The sequence below is a fragment of the Macaca thibetana genome, chromosome X, assembly GCF_024542745.1.
Source record: "Macaca thibetana thibetana isolate TM-01 chromosome X, ASM2454274v1, whole genome shotgun sequence".
Taxonomy (NCBI): domain Eukaryota; kingdom Metazoa; phylum Chordata; class Mammalia; order Primates; family Cercopithecidae; genus Macaca; species Macaca thibetana.
In genome coordinates, this window is record NC_065598.1 from 149,820,812 (window position 1) to 149,834,577 (window position 13,766).

At 40.4% G+C, this 13,766-nt stretch overlaps 2 protein-coding genes across 2 annotated transcripts in view; one reads left to right on the forward strand and one right to left on the reverse strand.

Annotated features, from left to right (window-relative positions):
- CMC4 (C-X9-C motif containing 4) overlaps positions 1 to 13,766 on the reverse strand; it is a 540,756-nt gene that overhangs the window by 71,984 nt on the left and 455,006 nt on the right. The gene's annotated exons all lie outside the window — the stretch shown is intronic.
- On the forward strand, positions 1,393 to 11,693 carry LOC126945939 (phosphatidylinositol-binding clathrin assembly protein-like). Its single transcript, XM_050775888.1, has 9 exons — positions 1,393 to 1,471; positions 3,458 to 3,600; positions 5,012 to 5,087; positions 6,080 to 6,182; positions 6,341 to 6,434; positions 6,553 to 6,664; positions 7,584 to 7,690; positions 8,803 to 8,844; positions 11,520 to 11,693. Exons 1-9 carry the CDS (start codon positions 1,393 to 1,395, stop codon positions 11,691 to 11,693), a joined length of 930 nt encoding a protein of 309 aa, XP_050631845.1.

The following is a 13,766-nucleotide window of genomic DNA, read 5'->3' on the forward strand; positions in this document are numbered from 1 at the left end:
CAAACACCGCATGTTCTCACTCATAGGTGGGAACTGAACAATGAGATCACTCGGACTCAGGAAGGGGAACATCACACACCGGGGCCTATCATGGGGAGAGGGGAGGGGGGAGGGATTGCATTGGGAGTTATACCAGATGTAAATGACGAGTTGATGGGTGCAGCACAGTAACATGGCACAAGTATACATATGTAACAAACCTGCACGTTATGCACATGTACCCTACAACTTAAAGTATAATAATAATAAATAAATTAAAAATAAATAAATAAATAAATAAAAATCTTTCTATATATATAAAAAAATCACGAGTTAATGAAATAGAAACAGAAAACAGAGAAACCTCATGAAACCAAAAGTTGGTTTATTTATTTATTTATTCATTTTTTTGAGACAGTTTTACTCTGTGGCCCAGGCTGGAGTGAGTGGCGCGATCGCGGCTCCCTGCAAGCTCCGCCTCCCGGGTTCCCGCCATTCTCCTGCCTCAGCCTCCCGAGGAGCTGGGACCACAGGTGCCGCCACCTCGCCCGGCTCATTTTTTGTATTTTTAGTAGAGACGGGGTTTCACCGTGTTAGCCAGGATGGTCTCCATCTCCTGACCTCGTGATCTGCCCATCTCGGCCTCCCAAAGCACAATTAACTCTTTAGGCAGACCAATCAAGAGAAAAAAAAGACATACATTACCAATATGAAGAGTGAGAGAAGTAACATCACTAAAGAGTCTACAGATGTTAAAAGGATAATAAAGAAATACTATGAACAACTCTATGGACTTGTGGATTTGATGCTGCCTGAAGAGTAGGAAGACATGACCTCATGTAGGCTACAGCCCTGATAATGTGTGACTGAAGCTTCCCTAACAATGCCATATCAAGAATTTCCAAGGTATTGTCACAGGATCACCTAACTTTCCAAGACCTGAAGATCTCGTGACCTTGCATGTGGAGTCCCCAACATGTCCCCCTTCCTCATAATGTTCATTAATGGTTGTTGTTTATTTTGTTACTGTGCCATGTAGTATGCAAAGTGCCCTAGCTCCTCTAGAGATGCCCTGCCCCAAACCTGGACTTGCCCTCAGAAACCAAGCAAGTTCGTGGTACATGCCTTCTTGGGCCGGGCAGCCATCTTTCCCAGCATTCTTGCAGAGCCCGAGCTCCTCGTAAGTTCAAATCCCACCTCATAATGCTGGATGTCTGCGTCAGGCTGCATGAAGTAAGGTCGCCTGGTGAGGGCTCCCTGCAGGGTCAGGCATTTCTTCCATCACCTGGGGCTCCTCGTCCAACACCAGGGGTGCCAGTACCCTGCTCAGGGATGCGGTCCTCTGTGGTCTGGAAGAGGTGGGGCTGGACTCTGTCGCCATCACCCTTGTGACTGGCAGTCTGCGACTCGCCCATGGGGTTATCTGCATCCAAGGCTGCCCTCAGGGCAACCAACGATGAGCCCACGGAGCCTGAGCCGAAACAACTGGCTGGTGAGTAGGAGGCCGGGTATGGGCAGCCCATGCCGCTAGTGCAGTCTGAGTGGGGAAGAACCTCCTAATGGCGGCACCTTGTTCCCCTCCCCTTCCGCTACTCCCCTCCCACTCACCTCAATGCCCTCCCCTTTTCCACGTCCCTGCAGGAGGGGGAGTTTGAACTGTCATTTCTAGTAATCTTTGAGCACAGAAGGGAACCTCTGGTGGTTTTCTTTTTTTATTTGAGACAGAGTCTAGCTGTGTTGCCCAGGCTGGAGTGCAGTGGTGATCTCTGCTCACTGTAACCTCTGCCTCCCGGATTCGAGCGATTCTCCTGCCTCAGCCTCGCGATTAGCTGGGACTACAGGAGCCCGCCACCACACCCAGCTAATTTGGTATTTTCAGTAGAGACGGGGTTTCTCCACGTTGGTCAGGCTGGTCTTGAACTCCTGACCTCAGGTGATCCGCCCGCCTCGGCCTCCCAAAGCGACCTCTGGTGTTTTTAACTCCAAATTCCAAAATATTTAGAAATTATTCAACTAAGATAGGAGACAAAGAGGGTGGAATAATAACCCAGGCTTCTTAGAAAGGTTTCTTTTCCCAAGTTCACCCCAGTGCTCTTATAAATTATAACATTCAGCGAGTCTTCTGAAGGAAAGTCTATTGAATAGATTCTCCCTTAGGTATTCCTAACCTAACGTCCATGAATAGGCTTTAGAGTGTCCATGGCATAATTTTTGTGCCCTGTGTATGTTTCTAGGAGGAAGATTTTTGATTCCTGGAGTGACCCGTTGCTCAAAGGATAGACTCCCAATCTATCCAGTCTAGCCCCACTCCCTGTTGTTTGAGCTTATAGTGAGCAGTGACTTCACAAACAATGTGTGTTATTGGTAATATAATTAAATTTTACTGCTATTGAAACCTGCATAGCTAACTCATTCTTTTGATCACCTCTTTATTTTGGTATTTTGCTTAAACTATTCATTGACTTAATCTGTATTTGCCTTCTGAAGTTTTATCTTCTTATCATCATGATAATGTGCATGTGTTACAGCAAGTTACTAAGTTAAACAGAGATTAATTTCATATATATATGTTTGCTAAGCATTATTCTCAGCAGGTCACATACTAGAGTCTCTGTATATATTACACAGTCCTGGATACTTATGTAATATATGCCAGAATTGGCTTCTGAAAACCTAAAGAAATGCTCATTAATTAATAAGTACCATGGATGAAGTTGTTGCATAATGATAGTTTGTAGACAGTTTTGAAAGCAAAGAAGATTTTGAACTGGTAAAAAGGAGGGAATCATTGCGTGTTCTTGAATGTGAAAATCGAATTATGAAACTTAACTTTTGAGGGGCTGTATGAAATGAATTCATGAATGGTTATAGGCATGAGACCAGAAATTTAAAAGCTGTCACAATAAACTAGGTACAAAGCTATGAGCTACTGAACTCAAGAAATAGAAGCAATAAATAAAAGGATACAGGATGCAGATAAAAGGGTCAGAGATGGGGTGACAGTACAAAGAAAGTTCCTAACTGAACCTTCATGGAATGACAGTTTTCTTGAGAGAAGCAGTGACAGTGGTTAATAGCTTGATCTCTAGGGTCAAACAAATCTAATTTCAAATCCCAGCCCTGCCATTTAACTACCTGTATGATCTTGGGTATGTCATCTTCTTCAGTACTGTTCATTCATTTAATAAGTATTGACCAGAACCTGTTATGTGCCATCTGCTTTGCTGGGCCTTGAGGACCAAAATGGATTCATTCCCTGCCCTCATCAAGTATGCAAGATAATTAAAAGCATTAAATATCATGTAACATATAACAGTGCAAATTGTAATACATGTAATGAAGAAAATATTTTTGAGGGTTCCCTATGTCATTTCTCCAACATTTGATTGCATCTGTACTTAAGTTAAAATTACCAATTTTGGTTTTGAAAAGTATTTCTCAGTCTGTATTCTAATGCTTATCATTGTCTCTCATTTAGATCTAATACAGTACATCAATGAAACTAACATGAGTGTTGAACATCTGGCTAATATTCTTTCTGAAAAAACTAGGAGCAGTAGCTGGGTGGTGGTGTTCAAAGCCCTGGTTACTGTACACCACCTCATGGTGCATGGAAATGAGGTGAGCATGATGTATATTCCAATGGTAGTCGTTTCCTTCCTTAGTACAAAGGACTGTAAGCATGTGGGGAAAAGTATGGGGGAAAGAATTTAAAATAAAGCCTATTGGCACAAACAACATCCCTATGGAAAAAATAGAATGAGATGCTTATATTACTCCATATACAAAAATAAATTCCACGTGGATGAAATATCTAAATTCAAAAAATAGATAAAATTGAAGAAAATGTAGGAGAATATGCTTATGACATTTGGGTAGCAAAGGCACCATAGTTAAAAGAAGACATTTGCAACATATATACTATAGACCAAAGGTTAATATTCAGAATACATAATTAGTAAGAAAAAGGCACTACAATAGACTAATGAGCAAAAGAAATGAACAGAGGATTTATACAAAAGGAAACCAGAATGTCTAATAACCATCTGCAAACATGCTCATATTAGCAAAAATTAAAATTTCTGACAGTATGAATAGTTGGGAGGACATTGAGGTAATGGGAATTCACATACTCTGTGGATACATGTAGCTGCTGCAGTTTATCACTGTGGAGAGGAGAACATTGAGACACATTTAAAAAGTTGAAAATGCCCATCCCAGTGACTCAGCAAATCCACTTCTCACATCATGTTTATAATAATGAAAAACTAGAAATCACCTAAATTTCCATCAGTAGAGAACAGATAAAATTTAGTGTGGTTATACAATGAAATGCTGTATTACATTAAATGGGATTGTATACCAACAAGGCTAGATCTCAAAAACAATGCTAATAGAGGAAGCAAATTGTAGAATGACAGAGTGCAAAACTACTTATGTAAAAAATTTTAAAATACACACAGTACTTGTCCATGGAACAAATACATGTGAAACTATAAGGAAAATAGACTGTAAAGATAACACATTAAAATTATGATACCAGTTACTTCTAGGTAGAAGCAGGAAATGGATCTTGGGGATGCGGCTTTATCTGTAACCATTTATTTTCTCTTATTTTAAAAATAGACTTGAAGCAGGTATGTCAGAAAGTTAGCAGTTATCATTTCTAGGTAGTGGGGTCCACAGATGTATCATATTATTATTTGCATACTTCTGTAACTTAAAATTACTCAAAATCAAGCGTGGGGCATGGCTAGATAGAAAGTCTTAGAGGGAAACAGTGTGTATTCACATGAGCTTTAATGTTTAACTCCTTGTTTATTTGGGGAGTATATAAACAGAGGAGAGTTGGCAGCACTGCAAATCCTTATGTTGGCCAGCACAGGATATGATTGTGTGCAACTTAATCAATGCTCCTGAAATAGATACAAGGTGTGTGATAGAATTAAGTATACGTTCATAATGACAATCATTAATGAACTTTTTGTGTGTACAGAAACTAATTTTAGAATTTGACACATTTGTTTGACAGCGTTTCATTAAACATGTTTCATGTCGGAACTCTTTGTTCACTTTACACAATTTCCTGGATAAAAGTGTCATAGAAGGTAAGATGATTCTTTGATGGAAATATTTCCATATGCCAAGGAGGGAAAAATTCTGAAAATCATGCCTAGTTAAAAAAAGGTTCTAAATTATGAAGGCTGCGATGTGTTATACATTTTAAGAATGTAAATAATCCCCAAATTCATTGATACAACATATATTTTGGAGCTTACTAAGAATAACAGAATATGTCATGTGCTAGAGACAGAAAAGTTAATGAGAGCTACAGGTCTTTACTCAGCGAAGCCTTGTCCAGCCTACCAAAAATTGCAGCACCTTTACACCAGTTCTCTGACTGGGTTTATTATTTCCCCTTCTCACTGACTGTCTCTGTGTTCCCTTTTTTTTTTTTTTTTTTTTTTTTAACGTAATTGTCTGTCATTTCCCATTGAAATGTAAGCCCTATGAGGGCAGGAATATTTGTCTGTTGTTTTTCACTGCTGAACTTCCCGCACTTAGTACATCGCCTGGCTTATAGTAGGCACTCAGTGATTGTTTAATGAATGAATAAATTGAAGGGGAATCAGCATACATTTGGAGGTTGAGTAGAGATTAGTTGAGTTTCTACCATGGCCTTCTTCTCCTTTTTCTCTATGAAGTAGGCGGCAGGTCATTTGCTGAGTGGAGGGAGAGAGGAGGTGGGATGGTGGCAGTGGGATGAGGAGAGTAAGGAAAATGCTAACAATTTATAATAGTTTCTGTGAAAATGTCAAAGGAGCTGATACAGTTCAATTATTTCATCTGTTCAGGAATATCACCATCAATACCCCATTAAGGGATGATATCTAGGCTCTAAGGAAATAAAAATTAAACTTTAACAGAAAGCTTGAAGAATGTTGGAATAGGTGATTAATAAAGGCCATTCTAGCTTTTGTGCTTCAAAGATATTATTGAGGTATACAGGTGAATATGGAATAAGTCTTTGCATTTATTGACGTATTGTAAAAAGCTACTGTTGGTTTAATTGGAAATAATAAAAATATCTCATTTTTAGGCTATACTATGTCAACCTTCATCAGACGATACAGCAGGTACTTGAATGAAAAGTCACTTGCATATAGAATGATCTCATCTGACATCACAAAAACCAAGAGAGGGTCAGTAAATATCATTAGTTTGTAAGCAAGAAGTACTGGACTTACATGTGGTCTGCTTTGTAGTTTGTCAAAAACAGCCCTATTTCAAGATGCTGATGTCACAGTGCTCCTCAAACTCTTAGTTATTGAGGTTCATGATTTTCTTTTATCTTTTATAGGACAGATGGTGTGATAAGAACTATGAATACTGAAGAACTGCTAAACACACTTCCAGTTATTCAAACCCAGTTTAATGCTCTTCTTAGTTTTAACGTAAGAGCTTTATAAATTTTGTTTAAAAATATAGTAAATAGCATCCTGTAACTCCAGGTGGGAGAAATAATTTTCTAGCTGTGGTGTTAATTGGTTACTCTTTTTATTTAATTTTCAGGCAAATCCTGATGAACTCACTAATGGTATAATACATGCTGCTTTTATGCTCCTCTTTAAAGATTCTCTTCGTCTCTTTGCAGCTTATAATGAAGGGATCCTTAATCTGCTAGGTAGGATAAAGAATAAACTTTTTAAATGATTACTTTTTAAAGCGTAAGATGGTAAAATAATTTATTTGTAAAAATCCCTTATCTCTACATTTAGACTCACATTTGCTTTAGATACAAAATAGAAAATCTTTGCAGGGTCATGTATACTTTTAAATACAGATATCATATTGCTTCATTGGTTAAACATTATTTGGCTAGTTAGCCACAAAACTTTTCCACTTTTATGTAAGTGCTAACTGATATTTCTGGGAAATTTGTCAGGGAATCAACCTAGGTTGTCATGTTTATTCATTATATGTTAATAAGGTCCATTTCCACCAAGGTCAAATAACACAGTTTTGACTTTCCTAAGAAGGTAAAGCCTATAACATAAGTAATTGTTATTGATGATATACAAGCATATATTTTTAGACTTTTCAGGAAATTGCTGTCATCATTTAGCCCTAATGAATGATTCATTTAGCTGCAATTATTCTCTAAACTTTATTGACGGGAATTTGATAACTTTTCTTATACTGAAGAAATACATAGTATTATACGTTTGTAGAGTTATAAGAGAGTAGGAAACACAGCCCTTTCCCTCAGAGGGTTGCAGAGCTTTGTATTAATCAAAAAGACTATAGACTAGAAGTCGTTGAAATTAAAATCTAAACTATCTGTGCATGCTATTAAATTCCACACACCCAGCACCAGTATTTGGTATACGGTAGTTACTCCATAAAAATTTGTTGATTATGGGGATTGAGCAGTGCTATTTCTTTGTTATTAAAACAGAAAATAACTTGATTAAAATTATAATTGTTTTGAACAGGTTAAATTCATATCCAGAATTAGCTTAAAATAGAATAATCAGAATGGAGTAAAACTTGAAAATTGCTAAGATATTGGCTCCTTTATGGTAATTTTTTTCTATTTTTAGACAAATATTTTGACATGAGGAAGAACCAATGCAGGGAAAGTTTGGATATTTACATCAAGTTCCTTGGAGGAACAACCAAATTGACACAGTTTCTGAAAGTTGCAGAGGTACAGAAATCCATTTCTACTTACGGTGTTTCTTTTTTTGCAATAATTTAGTATCAGTTGAAACTATACCTCTTCCCTCCACCACCATAACCACACAAACACACAGTAATTGGTAGTTGTTTTAACTACTTTGTAAACAGTAAAACTAAAGCTAAAGTTAGGTACTTCAAATGTATTATCCAATGGACTTGCACTCAAAAGCAATCTTACAAGGACTTCTGTTTGCAGCCATAAAGATAACCAGTACCAAGCTTACCCTCCCATCAGAAACAACTCTAAAAGTAGACCAAAATATATATGACATAAGTCTTTTTAGGTAGTGAACAATAGGTAGGTTTGTGGTCAGTGAGAGAAACACTTGAGGTGAGCCCTATGTTCTCTCTGACACTCAGAGGAACCCAAGCAGGATAAATACAAGAAGAACCACACGGAGGCGAGTGATAGTCAAGCTTCTGAAAACCAAAGAGAACAAAGACATATTATCCATGGGAGAATGACAATATGAATAACGGCTGACTTCTGACTACTTGAAAAATCAGAACACATTTGTATGATATCCAAAATACAGCTTAGCTCTTCTCAAATCAGCAAAAACTCAGTAAGCTGGAAACCATCATTCTCAGCAAACTAACACAAGAAGAGAAAACCAAACACCGCATATTCTCACTCATAAGTGGGAGTTGAACAATGAGAACACATGGACACAGGGAGGGGGACATCACATGCTGGGGCCTGTCAGGGTGTGAGGGGTTAGGGGAGGGACAGCATTAGGAGAAATACCTAATGTAGATGACGGGTTGATGGGTGCAACAAACCACCATGGCACGTGTATACCTATGTAACAAACCTGCACTTTCTGCACATGTATCCCAGAGCTTAAAGTAAAATAATAATAATAAAATAATAATAATATCAAAGTCTATCCTTAGGACAAATATAAGGGTGTACTTAAGTATGCAAGGCATACTTTAGCCTGGCAAAGTACCAGCCCAGGAAGACATCATACTCTTGGGGTATTTTCTCTTTCATGCACACAATGGTCTCTCAGTTACATTTTTGTTGTTGCCACTCTCTGCTGTAATGTGTACTTTCACCCGCATTTTTTATTTCAGCAAGTTGGAATTGACCAGAGCAACATTCCATGTATTACTCAGGTCAGTGTATCTCTCCTATGTATTTAAGTGATGTTTTTGTCTTTGTTTATGTGTTTATTATATTAATCATCATCTGAGACTCTCCATCCTTTGCGATATACTTATGTGTGTGCATTTTCATTTCTCCATAAGTAACATATATATGTGTGCTTATTGTGTGTGTGTGTGTGTGTGTGTGTGTGTGTATAACTACTAGACCATGCTTGTAATATTATCAGTAGAAACAGCAGGGTATTTGGAATAATGAACTTAGGTTTGATGGCTGCCTTGTCCACCTTTCAGGTATATGGTCTCAAGCAACTCATTTCCATTCTCTGTTCCTCATTTCTGCAACTGCAAAATGGGTGTGATGCACCACCTGGCTCATAGTAGTGTTGTAAGAATCAAATGAGCTCAGGCTTTTTTCTTCCTCAGCAACTAGTTCTCAGGGATCCCCTCAGGGGCACAGGTGTGACCTGAGGTAGAAGTGGCAGTGCTGGAGGTGTGGACAAGATGGGCCTCAGGCAACCTGCTTGTGCATCCTACTTAGCCCTCTGGACCTGCCTGTGCTCCAACCCAGACGTACCATGGGGCCTGAGCAGCAGGGCTTCTGACCCAGCCTGGACCTACTACAGAGCGCTTTCCTGCTCTGGGCCCCCAAATTTAGGTGGCAGGTCTAAAATTTAGGCCACCTGGGGTATGGGTGAGAGTTGTTTTCCCTCCTTTGGGAATATGCTGTCTCCAGAGCCCAAAGAAGCCTACGAGGTATCATGTATCCTTTTTTGTTGTGGGAGGTACAAGATACAATACTTTATCTTTTATTTTGATGTGATGTCCTGGTATGCCTCTGACCACTGGAACCCCCCAAATTTTATCAGTGTGAAAAGAATGTAGACTGCATGTATCTTTCACTATATTGCCTACTGCCTGCTCATCTGATCCTGTGAGCGTGACATCATGGATACGGTGGATCAATTTCATGTTCTGAGGAGTGACCAGATGGTCTAGACTTCTAACTTTATTATGACAGAAGATGAGAGAGTTAACACAGCTATGGGTACAAAACTGAAAATATAAAGTGCTGTTCATTCCATGTGCCTGTGTACTCTTTCTGAGTCACACTTCTGATGGTGATAGAAAGCAATACAGTCACCAAACCAGCAGCCACATACCATGTACCTAAAGCTGCATTAACTCTACCTCTACCAAAGAAACTATCATGGCTGGCATAGTGGCTACAATTGGGCTACTACTTGATTGATTTTGCTGTAATTGTTAATCTCCAGAACCCAACTGGTTTTGATGGGGAATGGGGACTATCACCACTAATATAATCCTTTCTACTATTTAGATTTGTGCTAATTTCTGCCATCCTCTTGGGAGGTAGTCCTGTGGTTTTTTTTGTTGTTGTTGTTGTTTGTTTTTTTTGTTTTGTTTTGTTTTGTTTTTGAATCTACTATTTTGCTTGGAGGGTGATTGGGGGCTATATCAGAGGCATGCCCCTAGCTGAGTTTTGCTGTGACTTAACTATAGTCATAGGCCTAGAGGACAGGAATGGAGGTGGGAGCAGATCCTGATGGGGCTTGTAACTTGTGGAGTAGAGGCCTCTGTATCATCTGCAACAAAGGAGGCTCAGAGGTTTCTGGAAAATCTGGAGACTCAGGACTTTCACAGCCATCCCCCAGCTGTCCCCATCCTATATATCAGGGACTGGTGTGGCAGACCTGTCTTGGTTGGGACTAGAAGAATGAAGGATTATCTGAGATAACACATGTGGAATGCTCAGACAGTCTGGTTCATGTGGCAGTCATGTGTATGTGAAGAAGCCTGTGAAGAGAGAGAAGATGAAGATGTAGGGGAGAGAGGATGGTTGCAGATGCAAATAAAATGTTAAGTTTAGTGGCAGAGAAAGAGGGAGGTTTTGGCTGATGGCTTATAAGTCTTTGAAGGAAAGGAATGTGTTCTCTCAAGTATACACAGCACAAATATTCCTTCATGTGCAGACAAGTACAAAGGCAGCTTGCACGTAGCCCTGAAATCCCACAAAGTGGTCCACAATGGGAACCACTGTTGGGTGAAATAATGCATGGCTTCCTGAATGAGAAGTTTCAGATGACCAGTGGTGGGAAGAGAGAGAGACAATGAGAATATCTGGGTTAGTAGGTGAGTAGAGTTTCATTGCCTCATGGCGACATAACCAGTTGATTTCAATCAACATGCATTCATAAACATGCTTGACTCCTTTTCAGTTATAATGAATGAGACACAATTCCGGCCCCTGAGTTCCCGAAAAAGACTGAACAAAAATTACACATGAAGAATCACTAGATATCTACATTATATGTAGCCCTCTGATTTTTTTCTACATTGACATTTCTTCCCTAAGGGAAGTGGTGGGGGCAGCGAGGGGACCTTTGCTAGGAACCACAGTCTCAGCCTTTGTCAGGATACAGATGAGCATTAATTGACCAGCACCTGTGGCTTGCGCTGTAAGGGACATTTGCCAGGAGGAGTACCTGAGTGGAGGGCCACATTTCCCACCAGTCCACCCTCCTCCTTACCTCAGCTCTGGTCTCCCTGAGATCAAAAATGAAGTAGATGGGGCTGCAGGAGAGCCTGCAAAAGGCAGGCAGGGATCTTGTTGGTAAACTTTCATGCAGATTCACTCCTCTGTAAATCAACTCTTTTTCTGGAAGAGCTTCCTTATCAGTACGCTGGGCCCTGGCCTTCAGCCAGTACAGAAAGTCATTTGTCAAGGCCTTCAGTTGGCAGACGTGCTCCCTGGACTACACGCTTTCTCGGGTGTCCCAGAAACCCTGGAATGGAGTGAAATGCAGGGCTACGTGGGAGAGCAGGGAGGCGAGAATTAAGTCAGCCCCACCTTTGCCCAACTCAGTGGGTCTCCTTGAGAGAGGTTTGCAGTTTCAAGGATACTTTTCAGCCAATCTGCTGCGAGATCCTGTGAAGGGGTGTGAAGGGTCTTCCTCTGTGACTGTAGATTGGCCAGTCTCTCCTTGTGTGTCTTAACAGTTTTCATTACACTTTATGTGAATTAATGCAAAACTGCTAGGTTTAAACTGCTCACCATTTTAGGGATCCCTTCTGGATTTTACCTTCCTTAAGAGGAAATTTTCCTCCTTTCCTCAGTTCATCCTTTCTGCCTTGGCTTTGACATGGTCTGGAGGCCACAGAGCCTCCTCCTGAGAGCCTCTCTCTGGTGTGTCTCTTTGTGTCTGTCCATCGCTCTCCTCTGGATCATTCCCTGTGGTTCCTGTTGGGCGTGGCTCCCATAAACGCACATAGCAGGGTCTGCTTTGTCTGCAACCTGATGCATTGTTATTTTTCACCAAAACTCGCAGTCCAAACATGACATTTCTGGGCCACACTCTTTGTCAGAGCTCCAGGGGCACAACCCTGGGGACCTGCTGGAAGGTGCCACCGTGACGTGTGCCTAGATGTGTTTTCCCTCAGTTACCACCTCGTTCCTGTGGTTCTGGTGGCTGGAGGGTGACTGCGTGCTTCACGAAGGGGGTCCTTACTGCTTTACATCCACCCTTTTCACGGAAAGCCCTTTGTCACATGTTTTCAGTGTTTCTAAGCGATTTTCTGCCCATCTTGTCTGCTAAGATTGTGGGGCAGTGTTTCCACAAATTTATAGCTGGCAGTGAATTGTCCCAAAGCAAATCAGACGGAATAAAATGTTTCCAACATTATTCAAATACTGACACCTTTTGTTATTTATTCTCTCAGAATTGTTCCTTAGCTCTGTCCACACCTCTGTAAGTAGTTCATTAAAAGCTTCTCCCACTGCTAGCTCAGCAGTTTATATCACCCATCTTCCCCCCAGATCTGCTTCTCATTCTGTGTACCCTTCTCATCCTTGATACTCTCTCCCTCAACTCCCCTTACAATCCAACACTGAATCCTAACGACTTTGTCTGCAATGCCTCCTCTTTTCTGCATTTTAGCTTCAACTTCCATCCTCTCTCACCTTCCAACCAGTCTGTCTCCATATACTCTGCCCCTGCTGTTTGTTTTACGCAGTGCATCCAGAATGCAGATCTGATAACATCCAAAATAGAGATCTAGTCATTTCACTTCTCACTTAAAAGCCCTCGAAGGTCTCCCAGGATTCTTAGGACAAAGTGCAAGCTCCTCACCATTGCTTTTAATTTAAGCTCCTGCATTGTTGAATCCTTGCCTACTCTCCAGCTTCATCTCCCTTACTCTCCCCTCTGCTCTTTCTGCTCTAGCAACAGGGTTCATCTGTGCCATATGCCTTCCCCAGGGCCTTTGCACATGTTATTCCTCTGTCTACAATGCTCTTTCTTTCCATACTGACCTACTACTTATTCCTGAACTATCCTTCATAAGGATAAGTATACACAGCACAAACTATTACTTTCTTCAGGAGGGCTTGCTTCCCGGGCTTCCCTGACTTGGTTAGATTCCCCTGCTTCAACACTGAGTATTGTGTACCTCTCTTTCATGCTACCGTTTATAACTTAAAATGACTTTACATTTATTTGTGTGATTGTTTGATATATCTTCTCCTTATCTGTAGACTGTAATCTTATGAAGCTTGGGATCAAGTTGTTTGTGCTTATGGTTATATCCCAATTTCTTATGGTAAATTATCATAAATATTTCTTGAACAAAGAATCAGTGAATGGTTCACAGAAGTTGGTGGAATATAGAATCCTGGTGAGGAATTGGTCTTATATAAGAGGGAGTCTACTGTTTCTATTTAAAAATTTTTTTTTCCTCATAGGTTTTTGGGGAAGAGGTGGTATTTGGTTACATGAGTAAGTTCTTTAGTGGTGATTTGTGAGATTTTAGTGCACCTCTCTCCCAAGCAGTATACACTGAACCCAGTTTGTAGTCTTTTATCCCTCACCTCCTTCCCACCCTTTCTCTCAAGTCCCCAAAGTCCACTGTATCAT

Excerpts from the sequence above, each read along its gene's own strand:
- LOC126945939 (XM_050775888.1), top strand. The coding sequence starts at position 1,393 with ATGGGGTTATCTGCATCCAAGGCTGCCCTCAGGGCAACCAACGATGAG. Across the intron at positions 3,601-5,011 it reads TCATGGTGCATGGAAATGAG|CGTTTCATTAAACATGTTTC; the intron begins GTGAGCATGATG and ends TTTGTTTGACAG. Across the intron at positions 6,183-6,340 it reads ATCACAAAAACCAAGAGAGG|GACAGATGGTGTGATAAGAA; the intron begins GTCAGTAAATAT and ends TATCTTTTATAG.